A 25606-nucleotide genomic window follows, 5' to 3' on the forward strand; every position below is an offset into this window, starting at 1 on the left:
AGAGGTAGGGAAAGTGGGATGTTTGTGAGTTAATGGTATTAGAGGTGATAATTGGGGAAACTGTCTTGGTAATGGGTGAGATAGTTCAAATGTTTGTTAAGTCCTTGTTGGCAAGTGTCGAATTTTAACATGAATGACAGTTCAGAGGATTCCCTTTCAAGTGCAGATGTAAAAGGTCTTTGTAGCAGAATGCAGGTGGTCAAGTCATTGAGAGAGTGTCCTTTCTGGTTAAAATGGCAAGAAACTGTTTTCTCTTTGTGATCTTGTCTGATATCTGTTTTGTGGGCATTAATCCTTTGGCGAAGTGTCTGAGATGTTTGTCCAATGTACATAGCAGACGAACACTTTCGGCACATGATAGCATAGATTATATTTCTGGATGCGCAGGAATATGTGTTCTTGATCTTATAACTCACTTGGTTAGGTCCAATAATGGTATCAGCAGAATGAATATGTGGACAAAGCTGGCAACGGGGTTTGTTGCAAGGGAAGGTACCAGGGTTGGTATTAGTGTGGTATGTCCTGTGGTGGTTGGTAAGAATCATCTTGAGGTTAGGTGGTTGTCTATAGGAGACTATGGGTCTGTCTCCCAGAGCCTCTTTGAGTATGGTATCCTGTTCCAATATAGGCTGTAGTTTATTGATAATGTGTTGGACAGGTTTAAGTTGGGGGTTGTAGGTGATGACAAGTGGTGTTCTATTGTTGGTTTTCTTGGGTCTGTCTTGAAGTAGATGGTTTCTAGGTATTCGTCTGGCTCTTTCAATTTGCTTTTTTATTTCTCTGGGTGGGTAGTTGAGATTTATAAATGCTTGGTAGAGATCCTGAAGCTTCTGGTCTCTGTCAGTGGGATTAGAGCAGATGCGGTTGTATCGAAGGGCTTGGCTATAGACGATGGATCGCGTGGTGTGTTCTGGATGGGAGCTGGATGCATGTAGGTAACTGTATGAGTCGGTGGGTTTTCTGTAGAGAGTGGTGTCTAATTTTCCATTGTTGATTTGTACGGTGGTGTCCAGGAAGTGGATCTCTCGTGTAGAATGGTCCAGGCTGAGGTTGATGGTGGGGTGTAGGTTGTTGAAATCTCTGTGGAATATCTCCAGTGTTTCTTGGCCATGCGTCCAGATCATAAAGATGTCATCGATGTACCGTAGGTAGAGGAGGGGTGAAAGGGGACGGGAGTTGAGGAAACGTTGTTCTAGGTCAGCCATAAAGATGTTAGCATACTGTGGGGCCATGCGTGTACCCATGGCTGTGCCGCTGATCTGGAGGTATAAGTTGTTCTCAAACTGGAAATAATTGTGGGTGAGAACAAAGTTACATAGGTCTGCTATCAGGTTGGCAGTAGTGTCCTCTGGGATAGTGTTTCTAATTGCTTGTAATCCGTCTTCATGTGGGATGTTGGTATATAGAGCTTCTACATCCATGGTGGCAAGGATGGTATTATTGGGGAGGTTATCGATGTTTTGTAGTTTCCTTAGGAAGTCAGTAGTGTCTCGGAGATAGCTGGGGGTATTGGTTACGAAGGGTTTGAGAAGAGTGTCTACATAGCTGGATAGACCAGTAGTGAGCGTGCCAATACCAGAGATGATGGGACGTCCGGGGTGCCCAGGTTTATGGATCTTGGGAAGTAGATAGAACAATCCTGGTCGGGGGTCAGAAGGTGATTCTGTGAGGATTTGTTCCCGAGTAGCTGTGGGGAGGCTTTTAAGGAGACAGTGTAGTTTCTTTTGGTAGTCCAAGGTGGGATCAGAGGGGAGAGGTTTGTAAAATGTGGTGTTCGAGAGTTGTCTGGTTGCCTCCTGGTTATAGTCGGCCTTATTCATAATGACCACAGCACCCCCTTTGTCAGCTGGTTTGATTACAATGTCCAGGTTGTTTTTGAGACTCTGGATGGCATGGTGTTCAGCGCGGCTAAGATTGTGTGTCGCTTGTTGTCGTTTGCGAATAATGTCAGTCTGGGTGTTGTTGCGGAAGCTGTGTATATAGAAATCCAGATTGTAATTCCGACCGTCAGGGGGAGTCCATATAGAATTATTTTTCCTTTGGTGTTGATAGGGGGGATCTGGTAGGTCAGATTGATGTTCAGTGGTGGTTTGAAAATATTCTCGGAGACGGAGGCGGCGAAAAAAAGCCTCAAGGTCACCACAAAATTGTATCCAGTTTGTGGGGGACGTGGGGCAGAAAGAGACACTTGCCAACAAGGACTTAACAAACATTTGAACTATCTCACCCATTACCAAGACAGTTTCCCCAATTATCACCTCTAATACCATTAACTCACAAACATCCCACTCTCCCTACCTCTAATATCATCAATTCACAGACACTTACCTTCCTTCCTTCCCCCCCCCCCCCCCCCGCATCCCCCTCCTGTTCTGCAATGTGATTTGTCCTTTTCATATTTGTTCATTTTTTTAATTGTATCCTTTGGTATATATGGTTGGGACTACTTTCTTCCACTATTTGATCTGAGGAAGTGGGTCTGGCCCACGAAAGCTCATCATCTAATAAACCATCTTGTTAGTCTTTAAAGTGCTACATTGTCCTGCATTTTGTGTTATAGCAGGCCCTCTCACTATCTAGTTGTCAGAATTCCTTGGCTGTGAATATAGGTGTGCATAATGGCTACTTGTGGTGATCAGTGAGAAACAAGTGTCCAGGCCAGTATTATAAAATTAACTGTTTTTGACACAGTTGATTGCAAAGCACAGGAAATAGACAGGGCTCCAGTGACATTCCAGAGGTATAGGCGGTTACCCCTTTTCACCCAGCTTACTCTCATGCTAGGTTCTGGATTGAATGCAAGGCTATTAGAAGGAAAACAAGGAAACACTGGTTGTGGTCTCTTCAATATGCAATTATTTGCAACCCAGCTTTACTGATTTCCCCTCTTCCACCTTTGGTGGTGCAGATGAATACTTTTTCCAGTGACTGGGTGAGATGAACACCATATAGTCACTAGTGAGATGACTGAGTATCAATCCAGACAAAGACACAGGTGATGCTGGTTAAGTGAGAAAAGCAAATAGAAGGTCAAATGAAGGAATCTGACCACCATTTGTAATTTGTGTTTGCTTCCCTGGAATCTGATTGGATTCCCTATTACTGAAGGATGAGTGAGTTGCAACAGGGGCTACATAGCTTTCTCTTATTTGTGGCTAACCAAGAAGGTGTGACCTTTTATTTTGGATTTGGGCTTGATCACTGTATCTATGGCTTTAGCAACTCACTGTCAGACTTTTACAGTGTTTCTCCTACTTGAATTGAACTCTTCAGAAAATGAAAGGAGTGCAGAATTCAGTAGCCTACTTTTTATGGAGGGTTTCTCACCTCAAGCACATATCATGAATGCTTCATTGTCTTCACAGGCTGCCTTTGGGTTTCTGGGAGCACTTTTCAGTTGTTAATTTTCACCTAAAAGCCTTATTAAATGCCCTGGGGCCCTGAGAGACCCACTCCTCTCTGCCATAATGCAACAATTGAGATCGGGGTATTCAAGGTGCAGATTCCCTGATTTAAAAGAGAAGCTTCAGGGAGGGACAGTGTGAAAACACCCCAACTTTCAAATTTGCCAATCTGAAATAGGCTATATCTATTGACCTTCAGGGTATGCTGCAAAGCTCACCTTTTAACTGGCTTTTGGGTGCAGGAGAGAGTAAAGATGGGATGGAATGGTCCTCTATAGGGTGATACCAGATGCAGGGAGAAGGGAGAAATATTGATATCTTTTTCCTATATAGAGGTAGCTGTTGATTTATAATTTATGGTGAAGTTTGCTTCTGGTTTTGCCTTACCTTTTTTAAGTATCAAGATGCCAAGTGCCTGGGGGAGGTATATTAGAATAAATATTTTCCATTTTGCAGGGCTAAAACTTAGTGGTATAAACATATATTGTAATGCTATATGCTTGGCACAATAGCTAAAAACTGTATTTCCCTGGCTAAAGAAGATAAATAAATGAGTCATTTTAATCCAAAACGGTTTTCAAAAAATAACCCAGTGATTCATAAAGTAGATTCCTCCTCTTTTTATAATGGCTCATGGGAACCGTGTGATTCTCCAGCTCTTCCCTGGTTCCCAAAAAGGAAAGTCAGTGCAACAATGTATACAAATTAAAATCACATCTCTCTAAAATACCTGGTGGAAAAAGTGGGAGAAATGAGTGGTTTATTTTAGAAAGATTTAATCAGTATGTAAGAATAACTTAGCAGAGACTAAAAGCATTATTAAAAATGAAAACAACCTACAGATTTGGCAGCCTACTCACTGACGGTCAAAAACCAGAACACAGCAAGAGGTTTGAACAACTATGTGGAATCATTCTCAGTTCTCAGAAGAGCATCCAGGAAAAAGTCACTGTTTGGTACAGACAAACAAAAGCAGTAGTTTTTGTTTTCCAGAGCCATTTGTAAATGTTTATGGCCTGCTGCAACCTAGTTAAATAGCTGGGGGCCACGGGATGGTTTTGGTTAAATCCTGCCCACCAGGGGAATTTGGTGCTACTTGGCACTCACCCCACAGTAGCAGCTCCTGTACTGTGGGGCAGGTTAGACTTGGCCCTCTGTTCTAACAATTGCAACCTCGCGTTGCAGTGCTGCTCAGGTTTGCCCAAGGACAGAGTTTCAGGATAGTAAGGGGGGCAAGCTGCCTTGTGCTCCGGGATGCAGCTTGTTTTTCATCTTGTTTGCCAGACTATCAGGGAGTGAGAGGAAAGTACTTGCATTCCGTGCATTCCTCTCACACCCACCTAGTGAGCTCCCTCACCAGCCAGGGGTGAGAGGCAAGCTCAGAATGCAAATACTTTCCCCTCACTCCCTGATAGTCCAGGGACAGGGATGAAAAGCAAGCTGTGCAGGGCTGCTGCCTCCCCTACCCTTCCAAAACTCTGCACTTGGGTTGCCCCAGCCCACTGACTGGACCAAATTCATTGGAGTAGAGTTGTGACCTGGCTCATGGGGTGGCTATGACACTCTTGTCATAAAGTCCACTGGGTCAAACCTGAGTGGCACAGGGACCTTAGAGCAACATTTTTCAAGCTTGGGTCACGGGGCTGCCAGAGTAAACTGCTGGCAGAACCACACCACTTTGTTTACTTAAAGTGTCTGTAGCCATGGAGCTTGCAGCTCCCATTGGCTGCGGTTCACAATTTCCACCAAAAGGAGCTGCGAGGCTCCATGGCTATGGACATGTTAATTAAACACAGTGGTGCAGGCCCACTAGCAGCTTACCCTGGCGGCCCTATCACCCAAGTTTGAAAAATGTTGCCCTGGCCTAGAGAGTGACTCTAGGGACACTGCCATTTTACAGATATGCTAGGCAGATTAAATTACTTGCCTGGGTGGCATTTTTGATTTGCCATGAGCTATCATCTTGAAAATCTGTTTTCTAATCCTGTTTCTGACATGATTTTCTGTATAACCATAGGCAAGTAATGTTTTCAAGCTAGGGATATTAAATAGCAGTTAGGAAGCTAATCAAGTAGTGGATGGAATTTGATAAGGGGGCTCTGCTCACCATGGCTCTGCTTTTTAAATGTAGTAAGAACCTGGTCACTCTTACTACATTTAAAAAGCAGAAGCACAGCATCTCGTACCCGGCATTTACCCTGCTGCACTTCTGCCTCCCCTACCCCCCGCGGAGACAGTGCTGGGGGGAACCGGCTTTTAAGACCGCTCCCCCCAGCACCAGATTTTGCTCTTCCCCTTGCTGCCTCTTGTATAGGAGGCAGCAAGGGGGAGGGGGAGCAACTAGTTGAGTAGTGACTTGACTACCCAATAAGCCTAGGCTTATTAGGTAGTCAACTTGTCGCTTACAGCCCTATTTTAAATTTGAAAATTTAGGGCAGATGGCCCAGTATTGAATTACATTTGCTTTCTACTGAACATTTTGGTGAGTTGGAGTACTCTCCGGTGAACATCAAAGACTGAGACATCTTCCTCACCGGATAGACTTGGATCTGGGCACTTGGAAGGTCTACAGGAGGACACTGCCCAAGCCAAACCATTGTCTTCCCAGTAACACTACAATACTGTGGACTTCCTAAAGCATTCACAAGTTTCAGAAGACTTTAAGAGTCCAAGGTAGTTTGGGGTTGTGGTGAAGACCTTCAAGAGAGATTTTTCCGAAGACATTTTAGGTTGAGCAAAAAACTCACTTTCACATGCATGCCGTACATGTCAATTCAAGCCATAGATCAATAAATAACGTTTACTGCAGGTGCATGAAAAATGTAACTCTTAATTTCAGAGCTACCAATTGAATTTATTTCAAATTTGGCTCTGCCATGGATTTGCAAATACAAAATTTGCAAATACAAAATTTCTGACTTAAAAAATAGGGGAGATAATAAAAAGCTGTTTATAAAGAAATTTAAATATTAAACATATTACTTCATTATAGGCATTTTGAAAACAAAGTATATTATCCAGTATTTTAAGAAAGTACTTCCACATCAGCAATTTAGCATACATATGTTTTGTCGTACTAGACCTCGTTCTTTTAAACCCATGATTACTGCATTTTCTGAACACTTTGCAATTCATGCAACCATAAGCTTCAATTTGTTCCTACTGTTCACAGCTTCCATTGAGAAAACTGATGAGAAATTAATCTGAATTATTATTCTCCTCCTCCTGTGCAGAAGTGATATTACTACTCCCACTTCATATTCTAGAAAAAGATATTTTTATTCAAGAGATCACTTTGTAACACTACACAAAAGCCACTGCCTTAATTCACAATGTCATTTTTAAGAGTAAAAACTTACAGATCCCTACTAATGAGGAAACAAAAATTTCCTCACTTGTTTCCCCAGGACTTTCATAGACCACCTATGATCAACCCACATGGCTGGTCATACTGGGAACATGGTATTTGGATGAAATGTCAATACAGACAAGACCATAATGCAGTCACTGGCTTAGATACATAATTATCTCATTAAAGCAATGTTAAGAACTTCTCCAGTCACCAGGCAATTCATGATCCTATCTAATCTGCCCATAAATTCCCATGGATCCAATCAAATTCCAAAACTTGGTAAAATTCAACAGATCCCTCCAGGAGTCAAATAATTAAGGATCTGGTGAGCCATCCTCCTCTATCCACAGGCACTGAATTTCTGATCCTCAAATGATGGCTTCCTTCTAACTGTCCATACTGATCTAATCGGTTTTCTGACAGCCTGACCCAGATGACAAGACATAGATTAAGCATCAGTGGAATCTAGCCATTCTACATGAAACTAATGTGCTGCCATATATGTCATCTAATGAGGTACTACATGAAGTATGGTTGAACAATTGCTTGAAGGGTGGGGATTCAGTGCAAGGTATGAGAACTCAAGAAGTCAATGTCCTCAGAACTATCTAAAGCCTGTGGGATCTTGTGGAAAGATATATTTAAAATTCCGTATAGTGGTAAATGCTCAGTTCACAAAACCATATTACACAGAATCCCATGAATCCTGATATTCAAATTTCTCACACATTAATACGTGGAAGTTCTGCATATGGAGTGTTAGCAATGGATAATTAGTATTTCCATCTGGGTCTGATGGAGCTTAGTTAGAATGACTGACTCCAGTTAGAGAGGATCAGAGAGAACTACTTTAACAACTGAACCCAGTCAGGGTGAAGACCAAGGAGATAAGCAGGAAGAGAGTTCTTTTTCTAAGGGCATGTCTACATTGCATTCCTCCTTCGAGAGAGGAATGCAAATGCAGACAAATGAACTTGCAAATGAAGCATGGATTAGAATTTCCCGCACTTCATTTGCATAATCGCAGCTGGTCCCTTTTTCGAAATACCCTATTTGAAGATAAAAAATGCTGTTTAGATGCTGTTATTTCAAGAAAAAAACCCTTCTTTCGAAATAACATTTACTCATAAAATAAGGTACATTTGTTGCAGAATTGAAGAGTCTCTTTTTTTTACTGATTGTGTTGATTGAAAATTCATTAATTATTACTATTATTTGTTTCATTTGATTAATGAACTAAGCTGGTAAAAATTGTATGTTGTGAATTCAATTTTCCCTTTCTTTAAGTGTGTGGGGGTTGAGGATAGCGGACAGCACAACATAGTTGGTAAGATTGGTGTAGGTAGAGAGAGTTGTGGCTTGGGAATGGGGAGAGCAGCAGGGGGGTTGTGTGGTCATTTCCCAGGGTAGCAGGGATTTCAAGCTGTAAGTATGTAAACAGGGTTGGGTTATGAGGAGATATAGGAGCTAGGGTAATTAGATGCCTGGGACTTGGTACAAAAGCAAAAAAGGCAGATAAGGATTAATGCTTCCCCAGCTTTCTCTGCCCACACACTATGATTAGCAACACAGAGGCTCTTTTTCCTGACAAGCCCTAACAAGTGCTACACACTTCCATGCTCCCCCACATTCCAACTCTTTCTCATTACTGTACCTGCAAAATCTGCATTAACTTCCTGCTAGTTCTCAAAGCTGCTGAGCTGCAGGGTTTGCCAATATGAGTCCCATTGTGAGTCATCCCCTACAGATAATTGCAGCAGCTTTCAGGCAATGGCAAACCATAAAGGGCTTGTCAAATCCAGACCCTGCACCTTGTTTTGCCAGCACAGTTTAGCTGAAACCCCTCCTTTTCACCAAACTCCTTCCTCCCCCATCCCACTATTCAGTCTCTAATAATGAGAGTTTTCAGAGCAGAGATGGTTACAGCAATTTGGACCCACAAATCTAACACGTCCGCAATGAAGGAGACTAGGAAACAGACTAGGAAACAGAAACAGCTGACAGATCTGAACAATTACATTGTCTTTTTTTGGCAGAGATCAAATTGCTTATGATGAACAGAGAGAAAAACTGATTAAATTATTATTTCAAAAGCAATATATGTCTAATATGTGAGTGCATGTGTGTGTTAATACTACAGTTAGGGTATGTCTACACTGCAACACTATTTTGAAATAATTAACGGTATTCCGAAATAACGTAGTCCGTGTCTACACAGCAGGCAGTTATTTCGAAATAGTATCAAAATGCTGTCACGCTGGAAGACTTCGTACTCCAATTCTTGTAAACCTCATTGTATGAGGAATAAGGGAAGCTGGAAGAAGAGTGCTCTATTTCAAAATAAGTGCTATGTAGACACGCCCTCTTTCGAAATAAGCTGTTTCAAAATAAGATATGCAATTGACATAGCTCAATTTGCACAGCTTATTTCAAGTTAAGCCCTGCAGTGTAGACACACCCTTAGTTAGCTAGAGGAACCGGTGTCCTTTGGGACACCACTTGGCTATGTCTAGACTTGCATGATTTTCCGCAAATGTTTTTAACGGAAAAGTTTTTCCCGTTAAAAGCATTTGCACAAAAGAGCGTCTAGATTGGCACAGATGCTTTTCCGCAAAAGTACTTTTTGCGGAAAAGCGTCCATGCCAAACTAGACGCAGTTTTGCGCAAGAAAGCCCCGATCGCCATTTTCACCATCGGGGCTTTTTTGTGCAAAACAGTTTTTAGCTGTCTACACTGGCCCTCTTGCGCAAAAACATTTCCGGAAAAAGGCTTTTGCCTGAACAGGAACGTCAAAGCATTTGCGCAAGAAGCACTGATTTCAGACAGTAGAACCTCAGTGCTTTTGCGCAAAATCAAGCCACAAAAGTGGCTGCTTTTGCGGAAAAGCTTGCCAGTCTAGACGCAGCCCTTCAGATTACGTGGAGAGGGTGGATTTAACTGTGCTTTCAGTGGCTACTTAGGCACCTGAAAACTTTTTTACAGATAACAATTTAGACATGAGCAGTGTACCTAATTCATTTATTTTCTCTCTCTCTCTCTCTCTCTCTCTCTCACACACACACACACACACACACACACACACACACACACACACACACACACACACACACACACACACACACACACACACAAATAAATGTAACACATGTTCCCAGTCCCAAGCCTGGAGGTATCAGTTTTAGAGCCTTAACACGGTATCAGAAACACAAGTTTGATACTTCGTATGTTATCTTTAGTAGAGATAAACAAAAATATATTCTGCTTCTCCTACAACTGTTTTATTTTAAATGCCTTATGTTCAAAATTGTGAGGAGAAGAAGGAGACAGTTAATTTGTTCCAGGAATGTTTAAAGATAACATAACCACCACTGAGCACATTTGAACCTGGGACCTCTAGAGCATAGTGTAGGTACCTCTACACTTGAGCCATAAAGCCAGCTGGCTCTCAGCTTAGGTTGTAGAGTTCCCTTGTTTCTATCTCTCCCTGTAAGAGTTCTACATGCCCCTACATGAGACAGTATCATAAAATTATTAAAAACAATCAAAAACCACTCCAGATGAGCTAAAACAATGGACTTGTTGATATATAGGTGTTCCGAAGCTTCACATTCATTCACTGGCTAACGTTACCAAATCACTTAAGCATTAATCTCCCATTGCGGATTCCAATGCCCTTCGTAGCCCTTTCATGTTGTGCCAAAGAAACTGGAAGGCTCAATACAATATCTACAATAGACAGCAAAGAATGATAACCCATTAGGATGTAACAGAGAACATTCCAGAATTTGGAAACAGAAGATTTTTTTTATATAATGTCCTTCTTGGCAACTTCAACTTCTGCATCCGGATCACAAAAATGGGTGTGGCATGTTGTAGAGGTTGATCCAAAGTGATATGCTACTATATTCAATTTCTCATAAAAAAAGTTGCTCTTTGGAAAAAGAGCATTATTAAAAGCAAAATTTCTTTAAAATATTATATAGAAAATTCAATTGTCCTCTGCCAAATTTGGAGACAACTTTTACTCTCTGAAGCGTGAAATAGAATGGTTTAGTCCTAAACCCCGTGTACTTCTCAGTTCAAACAGATGTCTCAACGTGTCTCATAAATGGAACATGTTATTACTTAATAAATCCACATGGTGTCACTAACATACCATCAGTCAATGAATATTAGAAACCATCTATATGAAAGGAGAGAATCAGAGCTTTTAAAGAAGTTTAATATAGTAATTTGACAGAAGTAATGCAGAATTATCCAATCATTACAAGACCACATGAATTACCTTTGGATAATCATGCCATTCTACTCCCCTCAATGTCTTATTAGCACATGACAGGATTATGCAGCACTTAAAAACTAACAAGATGGTTTATTAGGTGATGAGCTTTCGTGGGCCAGACCCACTTCCTCAGATCCAATTGTGGAAGAAAATTGGCAGGACTAACACAGCTACATCTCTATTACTATTTTATTAGCACATATTACTTTATTTGGTAAATGAAAAGTTATCTTGCTATTGGCAAAGACTTAAGTAAAGTCTTAAACATTTCTGACAACTGCATTCCCATCTCACAATTTTATCATGATTCTCACAATATCTATTGTTTTTCTTAAGGACTCAATTCTTGGAATCAAGTGATTACATGAGAGTCTCAGCTTTCATTTAAAAGTAAGTTTCTGGTGCTTGCTACTGTGACACAAAACTTGAAACCATGATCCCAGTATAATTAAAAGTTTGAAATTGGAACGCAAATAAATAGCCCAGCATTTTAAATCTTGTGATTTTTAAGCTATTCTCATGCTTTGGGAGAGGGGCACTGACTCAAGACTTGTGAGCATTTAGGGTTGACATTATCAAGATAATAATTCCAAATCAGAGAAAGGGTATTGTTGTCTTCAAACACAGAAGTCTATTCAGTTGTCTCACACAACGCGCACCTGTGTTTGAATTTCAAACATCCAGCAAGTGTCAAAGTCCATACCACAGTCCACAACAGAGGTCATGCTGACATACTACCCCTTCTCAGATTAATATAGTACTAAGGGACTGCTCCCTACACTCGCCAAACCCCCTCTTGCTGGCCACTTTCGCAGCCAGAGAGCCTGTTAATCTTGCACTGCGCCCAGCTTCACGCTCAGTGGCCCCAATTCACTCGCACCTTTCTCTGCTCCCACCACACCCCAGGACTGGCCCCTCTATCTGAACAATGTTGCCCCATCCTGCCCACTCATACCCAATTGCCAGCCCTTCTCCTTGTTCCTTCCCCCTCCCAGCACTCTTCCCACTCCTGCCCCACCAGCAATAAAATAGTTCATTTACATGCCGAGTTCAGAGCCTCTCCTAGCAACTAGCACAGCTCTACCGAGAAGTGACTTGTCAGGACGAGCTATGCTTTTGCGGAACTGCTTTTGCGGAAAAACTTGCCAGCTGTCTACACTGGCCGCTTGAATATCCGCAAGAACACTGATGATCTCATGTAAGATTGTCAGTGTTCTTGCGGAAATACTATGCTGCTCCCGCTCAGGCAAAAGCCCGGCAAATGCTTTTGCGCAAGAGGGCCAGTGTAGACAATGCGGTATGTTTTGCACAAAAAAGCCCCAATCGTGAAAATGGTGATCGGGGCTTTCTTGCGCAAAACCACGTCTAGATTGGCTTTTGCGGAAAAGCATCCGTGCCAATCTAGACGCTCTTTTCTGCAAATGCTTTTAACAGAAAAACTTTTCCGTTAAAAGCATTTGCGGAAAATCATGCCAGTCTAGACGCAGCCTATGAGTTCAACTAGTTTTATCTTAAATCCATTATTCTCTCTCTGCAGTTGGTGAATAGAATACACTAACTGAAGAAACCATACAAACTAAAACAACTTCACTTACCTAATACAACAAGCAGTCCTGTGGCATCTTAGAGACGAATACATGTATTAGGTCATGAGCTTTTGTGGGTAAGACAGGAGTAGAAGTGTTATTTTGCATCTTTATTTGGCACTGGTGAGACTAGGGATGTGAACAACTAGTCGACTAGTCACTTCCTCCCCCCTTGCGGCTTCTATAAGAAAGACGCAGCAAGGAGGGGGGAAGAGGACAGGGGGCTTCAACGCGGCAATGCCTCATGGAGTCTGGGACCAGACAATGGCCTCCACGCAATGCTGCCTCTTTGAAACACTGTGTGCAGCCTGGTGTTAGACTCCCCACGGCGTTTCAAAGCGGCACTGCCATATGGAGCCTGGGGTCAGCTGGGAACTCACTGATTTTGGGCTCCACATGACGCTGCCACTTTGAAATGCCACGGGGAGCCTGACACTGGACTCCTCATGGTGTTTCAAAGTGGCAGCACCGCGTGGAGCCCAGGATCAGCATGACAAGCTTCCGTATGTAGTGCCGGGGCAAGCCCAGCACCCATAGTGGAGCAGCCGCGGGGACATCCCCGAAGAAGAACAGCCCTAGGGCTGATGGTACACTTCAAAAGCGAAGGCACCCTTATCGACTAATTGAATAGTCAATGCAAATTGCATCAACTATTCAATTAGGCCATTAATGTAACATCCGCTATTGTAAAACTCAGTCCAGTCTAGGACATACAATTCAAAAATGATGTTTATAAATTGGAGAACACACACACAAAAATGATTAGATTTAGAAAACATACTTTAGAGAGAGACAGATTCAATGAGCTCAATCTATCTCAAAAAATAAAAGGTTGGAGGGGCTACTTGATTATAATCTATAAAATCTATATAATCAAAAACATTTAACAATGGACTTTTCAATCTAGCAAAAAAACTGTAACACTATTCAATGGCTGGAAGTTAAAGCCAAATTCAGACAGGAAATAAGGTGTACTTTTTTAAGGATGAAAGCAATTAACCATCAGAACAGTTTCTCCATCACTGTCAATTTTTAAGAGGAAATTTTTTTTTAAAGTATATACTAAGAATTATTTCAGGGAAGCTCTATGGTCTGTTATATATAAGGTCACAGTAGATTATTACAGTGTTCCCTTCTGACCTTAGAATCTATGATTTTATGAGGTCACTGTGTTCATCTGTTAATTGCTTACCCATTATAAGGCACTTACTCATTTGCCTTTATTAATTCTTGAAAAGCTGTGAAAGATTTTGGCAACAACACAGATCTTGAAACAAGAAGAGTGTGATAATTCTGGCTTGTATGGGGGATGGAGATGGATATTCACAATTACAGAAGCATTAAAGAAAATGTTAAGACTTTTCCATGTCAATGGAGAGTGCTGGTAAGGCCAAATCTACTATATATTTGAAAGAGTTTCTCTGTGTGTTCGTGTGCTTGTTCAAGACCTCCTCCTAAACGATAAGAGCCAGAACCACCAAATTCAGTATACAGCTTCTTCTTATCATAGTGTAACGCAACCTAATGGTTCAGGTGTGACAGTGTAATGCCAACAGTAAGACTCAAACCTGGGACCTCTGGAACATAGTGCATGACCCTCCACCATATAAGCTAAAAGCTAGCTGGCTATCAGTCATGGCTGTAGAGCAGACTCATCCTCTCTGTAAGTGGTCTTGGTGCCATCATATGGGAGAGTACACCTCACCCAGAACGCCAGTGAATTACACGAGGAAAATGGAATGTGCATGGAATAAGATTGCTTCTTGTAAAACCAAATCACATACCATCCTCAACATTGACATAACTGAGCAAATATTGAAAGAGAGCTCAGGGCAGATAGAGAGTGCCAGCCCTACTCGCCCACCTGCCCCAGCACAAAGCTGCAGCAGCAGCTCTGTATTTGGCCAGTGGGGGTTGTGCCTTCTCCCCAGCTGTGGCAGTTCTGTGCTGGGGCCAGAAAAGGAGACTCCTCCCCTGCCAGCAATGGCACCCAACACATAGCTGCCACTGCCAGGAAACAAGTGATCCTTCTGTCCCCCGTCCCTCCAACCCTAACCTGGACCTATCCATCTGGGGTATATGCATCCATCCTCAGGCTGTGCACTCCTCTCCTGACTGCTGCAGCCACGGAGAGACAGAACTCACCTGGCCCGAAGCTACTGCAGTGAGAGTGCTGTGGTAGTCATCTCTTCCCAGGCCAGCCTGCATACTGAACCCTCACCCCCAGTCCTTCAAGAACAATGATTTAAATGAGGCATATACAGTTTAATTTTATTTTTTTTAAATTAGTTAAGAACTCACGGAACACCAAGTAAATCTTTTAGTAAAAAATAAACCACAAATGGTTTTAGCAAACCATTGAGTTGGAGTCCTTACACTCGAACACCATGCCTCTGCCCCAGCTCTGAGCCTCCCCGCACACTTCAAACCCCTCAGCCACATGCCCAACACATGAATTTTGTTATGCACATCAGTATGGAAGTGCTGTGTTACTGGTGCACACAACAAAATTCATTCTGCATGGGTAGGAAAAGTTAAAGAGAACACTTATGTCAAACCATAATAATTAAAAAAAAAATCTCAAAATCCCATCAATAGCAACAGTGGCTACTCCTTGTACATTCATTTGGAAACTAAAAGTTCTCCAGTGCTTAAGATATTTGTATTTTATGCCATTTCTGAAATTTATGTGGAGGTGCTAAATGAAGAGAACACTGTACAAGCAAGTTTTGATACTGTGGCACTGGAGAATTAAATCATGATTTTGCTCACATCACTATATCGGCATCTTGAAGATACGAGAGAATAAAAAGGGCTTTTTTACTAGTGTATTAGCACCCATGATGCTGATAACACAATCAATGAAGTAAAAATCAGTAGCTAGGCAGGAAGAGAAGATGATGGTGGTCAGGACAGTTTTTGCTTCTCAAAGAGCACTCTTAGCAACAAAGCTCTAGGCCTAAATGTACTTCTCAATACCTGACAGGAATAACTCATAAAACTGCCAACATATTTTGGTATCAAACAGGAGATGGAAGGTAATAAGAGATTTGCCAGCATCTGTACATATGTGAGCAACTCTTGAGCGCCAATTTATACGTCAGTCAATATTTTTTTCTCATGGGCCAGTCTAGGCACCATCGAAGAGGATAAGCCACACACAGAGACATGCATAATATTAGGTATTTACATCGGAGTGGAGACCAGAACCATATTGCACATAAGCCAAGTTGCCTCCCCTAGCTGGGTAACACCCAAGGTACAGAAGCTTCAGGGGGTAGCCAGGTTAGTCTGTTACAGGAAAAAAACCACCAATGGTCTGGTAGCACTTTATAGACTAAGGAAACATGCAGGTGGCCTGGTGAGCGTTCCTGGGCACAGCCCACTTCTTCAGATGGCGGGAGGTATGAGTTCAGGGTGTGCAGACCCAACATAAACAGGGGAGGGGGGGAAGGGAAGGGGCTGGAGACGGGTCACGAGACCATCTACCTGTTCTGTTAGTCTATAACGTGCTACCAGATCATTGGTGGTTTGTGTCCAATGAGCAGGCAGCCAGCCAGGCCTTTTAGTGCTACTGTCAGGAAACACACAGTGCACGCGCCCCCAGGACTCCCCCCACCAGACCCCGCCCCCCACTCAGGCCCCGCCCCCAACAGACTCTGCGCCCTTTGACCCCTCACAATGGCCTCCCCTCCACAAGACCCGCTCGCCTCACACCAGTTGAACTCCGCGCAGTCTCCTCGGGGCTCGCATCCACGCGCGCTAGGCCCGGCGCGAGGGGAATGACGTCACCGTGACGCTGCCCCTCTCCCTGACGCCAGACAGAACCGCGCACCTCCACCGAACTTGATCACGGCGCTCACCCCAACCGCCCGCTGCCCTCAATCTCGCTCCCTCATCCCTCCCAGCCAGCCACTGGCTGCCTCTGCGCTGAGACTCGGGGCAGCTCGCCTTTCATGATTGGTCACCAGGTCGGGGACCCGAGCTGTGGGGATTGGTCCGGAGGGAGACAAAGGCGGGGCCTCCACCGGAAGTTTCCGACGCACATTTGAGCGGACGGAATTTTGCGTGGAGCGTCACTGGGCGGGGCGTAGGGGTAACCCCGCCCACACGGCGAGGTCCCGGCGCTGTAGGCGACCCTCATGAGAAGTGGGCGTGGTTATGCTAAACATGCCCCCACAGCTGCTCGCTACGGGGCCAGTTGGGCTCTGCCAGGCCCAGGCCCCGCCCCCGCCCCCGCCCCGCGGGTTCTAGCCACCGTGGAGGGCCGGGTCGGATGCGCAGCGCTCTGAACCCGGCCCGGGCCAGCCCCTCGCTGCGCTACAGCACCGGGGGGGGGGCATTCCAAGGGACTTGGGGCTCCCAGCGCTTCCCTGGCCACGGCTGGAGCCCCGCGGCCTTTAAGTCGGTGCCAGGGTGCTGCAGTGCCTGCCCCATGCAGGGCGGGGGGGATTTAAATTGCCGCAGAAACATTATGCAAGGGGGGGAGGAGAAATGCACTCCAAGCGTCTTATCCTTTCTTCCCAAGACACTGCCCTTTGCAAGAGTGCAGAGCCACCCAACCCACCCTCCCATGCCCACGGACCTGTGCTAGAAATTAAGGTCTCATCTGCTGGTAGGAGGGATGAATTTACATACCAAACTCCCTCCGTATGCTACACCCCCTTTTATACTTACAAGAAGCACAGGAGATCATTGCAGGGGGAGAAAGGCAATACACTGCATGGTTAAGTCTACACTGGCCCCTTTTCCGGAAGGGGCATGTAGATTTCAGCAGTCGTCGTAGGGAAATCCGCGGGGGATTTAAATATCCCCCGCGGCATTTAAATAAAAATGTCCGCCGCTTTTTTCCGGCTTTTAAAAAAGCCGGAAAAGAGCGTCTAGACTGGCCCCGATCCTCCGGAAAAAGCGCCCTTTTCCGGAGGCTCTTATTCCTACTTCAAAGGGCGCTTTTTCCAGAGGATCGGGGCCAGTCTAGATGCTCTTTTCCGGCTTTTTTAAAAGCCAGAAAAAAGCGGCTGACATTTTTATTTAAATGCCGCGGGGGATATTTAAATCCCCCGCGGATTTACCTACGACGACTGCTGAAATTTACATGCCCCTTCCGGAAAAGGGGCCAGTGTAGACATAGCCCATGTGTTGCCTCTGGAGCAAAGCAGCAGCCTGGCATACTAGGACACAGCTCGTCTGCGAAACTTTAAAAACCAGCTCCCCCTGCCCACCAGCTGCTGGGGGGGGGGGGGGGAGGAAGAGAAGAGGCAGCAGGCCATGTCCATGAGAACCACTAAGCTCCCTGCAGACAGAGGCTGCTGTGCCTCCCACAGTGCAGCCACTGCCTTCTGCTAGTCTAGGCCTGCCGTGGGCAGAGACTGATCCCCGGCAGCAGCCCCTAGCCACAGGAGGTCCACAGCAAACTTGGGCTTGGCCCAGGCAGACTGTTTCACGGTAGGGATGTTAAATAGTCAATTAGGAATTCATGAGGTTATCTCTTCCCTGTGGACTATAGAATAGTCCAGTGTGAGGCCATCAGCCAGCATGCTCTGGAGGCAGCCCCTGCCATTCCACGCTGCTGCCTGTGTACTAGAGGCAGGAGTGCTAGGTGCCAGGTGGGAACTGATCCTCAAGAGGAGCAAGTTAAAAAACAGATCCCATTGCTGACCAGCTGCCTCTCATACAGAGGCAACAGCGCAGGGTGGGAGTAGCCCCTGCCTGGGGGTTGGGATGGGTGCAGAGCTCCCAAACCCAGTGCAAGCAAGTACTAAGGCTCGCTACCTGCCCTCCTCGCTCCTAATACACTTTAAACACAGAGTTGCAGCAAGGGTAGGTCGCAGATCCAGCGTGAGCCAAGACTGAACTAGGCTGCTGGCTAGCCTGCTAAAATATTTACTGGCCCTGGGGAGGAGGGGAGACAGAATGCATGTAGTCTATAGCATTAAGCTATAAGCTTTTGCTTATTTGTTAACTCACTACATTATTACATCCCTACTTCACAGCAGCCTCTCCTGCCCCCTCCCCATGCTTCTGTGTCTAGCAGAGAGGGGCAGGGCAGAGGGAAAGCAGCACAGCAGAGCTGGTGCTAGGGGAGACAGCTTTTAAGCCCGCTCCCCCAGCACTGGTCCTGCTTCCCCCTTCCTTGCTGCCTCTGATTCAAAGGCAGCAAGTGGGGGGAGGGGAATGCAAGTAGTCAACAAGATTAACCAATAAGCCTAGACTTATTGGTTAATCATATAGTTGATGACTTGTTTACATCCCTAGATAGAACAGCCTTTCAAAATCACTATGAATATGCAAAAGTTCAAACACAAAATCTACTTTACTGCCTTTGACTATGAGTGATCATGAAATGCTGATGATGTGTTACTAATTTCAGGTGGGGAGGCAAAAGGAATTTCCCCAGACTGATAGTATATGCCTGTATCCACAGCATTTTTGTAACTGGTGGACTTTTATTCAAGTCAATAGGATGCTACACAGGTGCAAGCGTCTGCCCACCTACCTCTGATTGCAGGATCACTGCTTAAAGTAATTAATTTTGCAGCAAATAAAAAAACTGAATGAAAGACTTGCTGCATTGAAATCAGCAGCAAAACTGGCAAAATACTCTAAAGTCTTTTATAGATTGCTAGATGACAATTTCGAAGACTTTAAAACATGCTACATATATATTGGCGAATGGGTAGTGGTATCCTTCCTGTCTTGGGACTCTAGCCATTGACTTTGATTTTTATCTGCTTAGGTTTAAGTACCCATTCTCCAGATACTTAATGATACTCTGTCCCTCCCCTCCCCTCCCCTCCGCCTCTATTTATTTCAAGTTTTCATATTCCACACTAATAACTCCAGTCATCTGAAGAAGTGGGCTGTGCCCACAAAAGCTCATAATACCATCTACATATTTTGTTATGCTACCAGACCATTTGTTGTTTTTTTCTGTAACAGACTAACTCGGCTACCCCTGAAGATACATATACATATTGTGTAACAGCAATGAATTTGATGCAGTTTCTCTTATAGATGCTACTTGGGTTGCACTATAAATTGTCAGTTTTGAACTGAGAAATATTTTTAGATTATCAGCTATCAACAAGTTTGCTGGGATTATAACAATGCTCTTGGCCATATGCTTAACCAATTCCTCTTTTCATTGTTCTCATTGAAAAAGCTACTGCAAAACCAATTCATTAACTACTCCTACAGTTTCTGAAAAGTATTGTAATGGAATATACCATTTTCTGAATGGCTTACCTGTTCTGCAGCATCCCAGTACTATATTCGAAGCGGACATTGGCACTGTATGCAGAGTTTGCTGCAAACCAAACATGACATCCCAACATTTCCTAGGACACTAGGAACTGTGTATAAAAATATTTCAAGAGAATTTTTAAAAATAACTAACAGCCCTCTGTTTTGTAAGCAACAAAGTAGAGCAGCTCAGACATGTCCAAGCTTGGGTACCAGATACCGTAAAACCTAGGTCACTACCATAAATTGCAAAGTCTTTGGCACAGGAACTGTGTTTTCACTGCATGTATGCAAAATTTTAGCATAAGTAGCCCTGGTTACAATTAATGTCCCCTGGGCACTGTGAAAATACAAATGACAAATAATATTTTTTTTTATCTTACTCCCTTCTAGGTGGCATAGGATTAGAAAGAGTGAGTCAGAAAGATGTTAAGTTCTTTTTCCACAAAGGAAGTAAAATGTAATTAAAAGGAGAAATGCAATCTTCATTCATTCTAGAATGGTTTCATACACAAATTAAAATTGTATAAAAGGATGGAAGCATCTTGCTTTATCTGAAATCGCTACATTGTTTTATAAAGTACCTTGATTTTGCATAAGCAGATTTCTAAATACTGCTGCTTCATGTAGTTTAATAAAGGATGATGGGTTTAGGAAGTTGGAAAATTCCCCAGAACATGAGCTGCTTCTGAACACTACATGCAATAGTAAGGTGAAGTCTGAGAACAGACTGACAGTTGTTATAATACAACATGTGATAGGAACTGAACACATACAGAGCAAGTCTCCCGCCTCCAAAGAATACACAATTTTAAAAAACCAGTATACACAGCATGTGGGATGGAGAAGGACACCACATACAAAATAATCAAGAAACTGATTAGCACATGCCTTGTTAGGTTTACTTCGCATTTAAATTCAGTCTCATGTTCCATCGATGTAATTTGAGACATGGCAGCAGCTGGGTTAGGCTATGTCTACATTGCACACCTTACAACGGTCCAGCTTTGCTATGGCAGCTATGCCATCGTAAACTGTGCGGAATGGCCCCTCTGTTGCCAGGAGAGAGCTCTCCCAGAGAGACAAATTAAATCCACTTCCAAAGAAAGGCAGCAGCTTTGTTGCTGGAGCATGGCTCCCACCAAGGAAGCATTGTACCCACTGGCATTTACAGTACTAACATTTTTGTCTAGGGGGTGTTTTTTCATACCCTGGTAGAAAAAGCCTAAGACAACTATGCACTTAAAAAGGCCCACAAGCATTTTTAATCAAGGTAGATATGGTACCATACAACAAAGTTTAAATTATCTACTTTTCTTGAATATCTATTTGGTGTCTCTCTGGGATTCAAAACATAAATGTCTTACATTCATTATATAGAGAGGTGGAGGAGTTAAGTTTAATTATCTTACAAAGCATTACTTCTTTTATTCCTGTATTTTATCATCACCTGTTATTACACAATGAAACTTCATGCCATGAAACCACTTTAAGGTTTAAGGAATACTTTAAATGCCGGATTAATAAATTATGTATTTGCATTTTTATTAATACTTATGGCAACACTAATAAAGTTACCTTTTTACATTCCAGCAGGGAGATAGCACCCAATGTTAAATTGTCTATAAGAGAAAAAAATTCTTAGTGTTCATACTGTCACCTTATGGATTTTGGTGGGAGGTTTTTGTAGCAAAGCCTGTAGAGACAAGGTTTTGGGGTGCTTTTGCAGGCCCACACTTATGCATTTCTCGTGCCAGAGTGGGGAACAGCCTTGACAGGCCTTCAGAGCACTACCTCCTGATAATGGAAAAACTTTAAAAACAATAAATAGTCTAGCAGCACCTTAAAAATTAACAAAACATGTAGATGGTATCATAAGTTTTTGTGGGTACAACCCACTTCTTCAGTTGAATGGAGCATTAAAAGTCCAGAGTCAAGAATAAATAAGGGAACGGGGGGGGGGGGGGCGGGGGGAGAAGAAGGGAGAAATTAAGTGCATTAGAGTGTTCATGTTACAAGAAGCTGATAAAAACAATTTGCACCTTCTCTAAGTGTCCATATTTTAGTTGGTTAAATCATTGGGATGTGGAAGATAGTGTGCTAGCCAGCCAATGTCTTTATTCATATCTCTATGATAGGAATCAAACTTGTAAATGAACTTAAGTTCCAACCTTTCCCTGTGTATTTGGCTTGTGGAATTGGCCTGAAACAACACAGTGACTTGGAGATCCATTAATGAGTGCCCAGGCAAGTTAAAGTGTTACACAAAAACCTGTTGGAGATCTGATTTGCATCCATTAATTCTTTCCCATTTGGCCAATGTACATGGCAGTGGGGCACTGTTGGCATAGATCACATTAGTGGATGTACAGTTAAATGAGCCCCTGATGTAGTAGCTGATGTTGTTGGGTCCAGTGATGAAATCATTTGTGTAGATGTGTGGACAGAGTTGACACCGGGGCTGACTGCAGAGATGGGTTCCTTATCATGGAGGCGCGCTGCGTGGTTACTGGAAAGAATCTGTTTGAGGTTAAGGGGTTGGCTTTTGGTGAGGATTGGCACCTCTCCCCCCCAGGCCTATGAGAGTGAGGGGTCCATCTTATCCAACATCCTCCTTTCCCGTATTATTTCACTCACTTGTATTAACCTAAAGGAAAAAAAGGTTTTAAGGCACTGTGTCTCTTATTATATATCTTCAAAATACCTAGCACAAAACGGAACCTCTCCTGGTGGGATGTCTAAGCACTAATAATAATTTTTAAAAACTACTAAAAAATGCATTTGTAAATTGTTCACATTGTCAATGTGACAGAGATATTCACCTGCCCTCATTTTGGTATCTGAGTGCACCCCCTCCGATTTTAGGTCTCATGCATTTACCTCCCATGGAGCAGATTTCCACAGTTCTCCTACTCTTAAATGGAGTCCTGAGGGGCTACTGCACCTTATATATCAACTATGCAGGTCCTCTGGGTTTGGCATCTACAGTTTTCCCTTCAGCAATATGTGATCAGTATGTGATTGGCCAATTTTCTTAAAACCTTGTCACAGTAGGAACAAAGCTTGGAGAAAAAGGATGTTAAAAACAGTCTGTGTGTCTTTCTTACTGAAGGCTTCCCATTTGATGATAAAACAGGCAAGGCGTCTGTGTGTCAGTTTGGTTTCCCAGCATTTCTTCCCCATCAACTACCTTTCTCTCTCACACAAAAGTCCCTTTTTAAACTGCAGTAGTGCTTCTGTTCATCTTTTGTTGCTGGGTCCTTTACTATCCAGCATGGTTTCTTAACAACTCCTTAGTGCTGACTGAGTGGCTTATCTTGAGCTGTTTTCCTTCCTGCTTGTTTGTTCTGACAAACTCCAGATTACAAATCCAACACATTCATACAATAAATGTTCCCAATATCTAGGTCATATATTATTCATAAGTTAATATAGATCAGCTGGATCACCATACCCATAGCACTGCCCATCAGTACTCCCCTTCCAGCCAGGGAAGCTAATGATCCAAACAATGGACCAAATTCAGTGATCAACCATGGTCATATGAGGCATATTGCACACACACTACAAAGAGGACAGAGCAGCTCTAATTCTGATCTCTCACCTGCTGAGAAATTCTGCCTCTCTTATGGAATTATCAATTATATATGTGAACTCAATTTTGGATTGCACTTTTGTAGAGGAGGTTGTTACTATTTATTGACTTGGGACCTGATCAGATAACTCCTCTTGAAATCAACAGATCCTCAAAATGCTTAATATCTGTCCAGACTGGGCTTCACAGTTCCAAATTAATATGAGAAAAAATTGCATATTTGGACAAGTTAGTTGCAGTCTCAGAATTGCTATATTACCATTATTACAAATAATGCATCCACTAGAAGATGTAATCAAGCATATTATCAAATGCCAATTGTGAAATAAGCATTTACATTGAATAGCAAAGGATGGTAGCAGTGTCTAGACATACACTTCACTGGAAAGAATTGGAGGGGGAAAAAAATCGAAAACTAACCAATAATTTACATTTTTCCTTCAACTCTCTGTTAATGAGGTTCATCAGCTTGAAGTCTAGACATACTGATACAATGAGGCCAACTTAGCAACAGCTGTTGCTATAACCAACTGTGATACCACCCTTCAGTCTGCATACTAAATTGGCACTGTTAGTGCTTATACTATACCAAAAATATTTGCAGTCGCTGCAATTTCAACTCTTAAACCTTTTAACAGACTGAATTTTGGCATATTATAACCTCAGCCCTAAATAAAAATGTTAAATTCTTAAAGTCACAGGCAATCTGAGGTACAGAAACTAAAAACTCAGTTGTAGATTTTACAATCATAACTAAACCCGTTTAGTTTCAATCAAAACAAAAAATATTTAGTAATTAGTGGCCTATAATTAATGTCAGTGGTTTATCTTTAAAACATGAGGTTACATTATTTTATATATCTAACATGATCAGCAGACTAAGTTTAACATGCACATTCTCTCTCGCTCTCTTCTCTCCCCCTTGGAATTCTGCATAAAAAGTTAAAAATTCAGCACACAGTCTTAAAATTCTGCACATTTTATTTGTCAAAATAATACAAAATAATCATTCTAGTTTAAATGTTGGTTATTTCAAAATACCTGTAAGCAAGCATGTCAACAATACAGACAAGACAAAAAGAGATTCCCCCCAGAATGGAGTTAAAAAAACAAAAACAAAAAACACTATGACAACTGAGTTCTAATTGAGTGGTACTGGAGGGAGCTGTGCAGGACACCTAGAACCTGTACATTCATCCTTGCCAGAGCCCAGTCATCATGAGGCATCCCAACTAGGGATGTAGCAAGTAGTTAGTTACTAAACTACTTGCATTTTCCTCCCCTCAGCCATGAGCCCCTCTCCCTCCAAGCTGCCCACAAACACAGGGAACCCCTTCGCGGACAGGGGCTGCTGTACCCGGCACGAGCTCCTACTACATTTAAACTGCAGTGCTGCAGCAGGGGTAGCACTAGGATTGCCAGATGGCTGAAACAAAAATACCAAACACCCATAGGTGTTCTGATTTTTTTTACCAGACAGAGCACGCAAATACTGGACTGTCCGGTACAATGTTGGACACCTGGCAATTCTAGGTAGCACCTAGCCCTGACAAGCTGAGATTGAGCTTTCCCTTATTGACCCAGGGTAGTGAGCAGCAGATAGCCATAGGATAGGTAGTCTGACAATGTTCCTGATTAATAGTGGAACAACTGCAAAATTCCATCCTGAAGAGGAAAAAGCCTAAGACCTGAGCTGTGTGTCTTCCAAGATCCAAAGGGACAGAGATACAGATAGTCTCCAAAATGACTTCCCCCCCCCTTGCATCCATACCACGCATCTGAATTTGTAATAATTGTTGTGGAGCAATAAAAGCTAATTCAACTCTAACAGATACAAAGTAGGGCTTTAGATATTTTTGGTAAAGTTGGATTTTTGCAGATGTGTGTGTAAAGTAGTCATGGTACAAGGAGAAGTCTACAACAGACCGTGTTCTAAAAAGTGATAAAAGGTTATTGTTACTGGCTGTTTTGATTTTCTATGTTGCAGATGGCACATATTTCAAAGATATTTATAATGTAACAGTTGATCTTTTGCTAGTACCATTAAAAAGTACTCTCAATCTCTAAAGAAAATTAAACACAAATCCCGTCCTGATGTTTGCATTTTCGCATTTGTTGTTGTGTCACTTAAGCTTAACTAAATGC

The 25606-nt window shown here is 42.9% G+C and overlaps 1 protein-coding gene across 10 annotated transcripts in view; it reads right to left on the bottom strand.

Annotated features, from left to right (window-relative positions):
- PPP2R5E (protein phosphatase 2 regulatory subunit B'epsilon) overlaps positions 1-25606 on the bottom strand; it is a 231084-nt gene that overhangs the window by 162852 nt on the left and 42626 nt on the right. Inside the window, exon 1 of one of the 10 annotated variants that reach the window (XM_075926390.1) lies at positions 16488-17113. The exons of 4 other annotated variants lie outside the window; for them this stretch is intronic. Coding sequence is in view for 2 of the 6 variants with exons in the window: in XM_075926384.1 (XP_075782499.1) it covers positions 14770-14832 (63 nt within the window). In the remaining 4 variants the exon portion in view is untranslated. Of the gene's footprint in view, positions 1-14769; positions 16236-16304; positions 17114-25606 lie in introns of those variants that run through there. 5 more of the 10 variants (XM_075926388.1, XM_075926387.1, XM_075926386.1 and 2 more) reach the window with 5 other exon arrangements.

The sequence above is a fragment of the Pelodiscus sinensis genome, chromosome 4 (assembly GCF_049634645.1).
Source record: "Pelodiscus sinensis isolate JC-2024 chromosome 4, ASM4963464v1, whole genome shotgun sequence".
Lineage (NCBI taxonomy): Eukaryota > Metazoa > Chordata > Testudines > Trionychidae > Pelodiscus > Pelodiscus sinensis.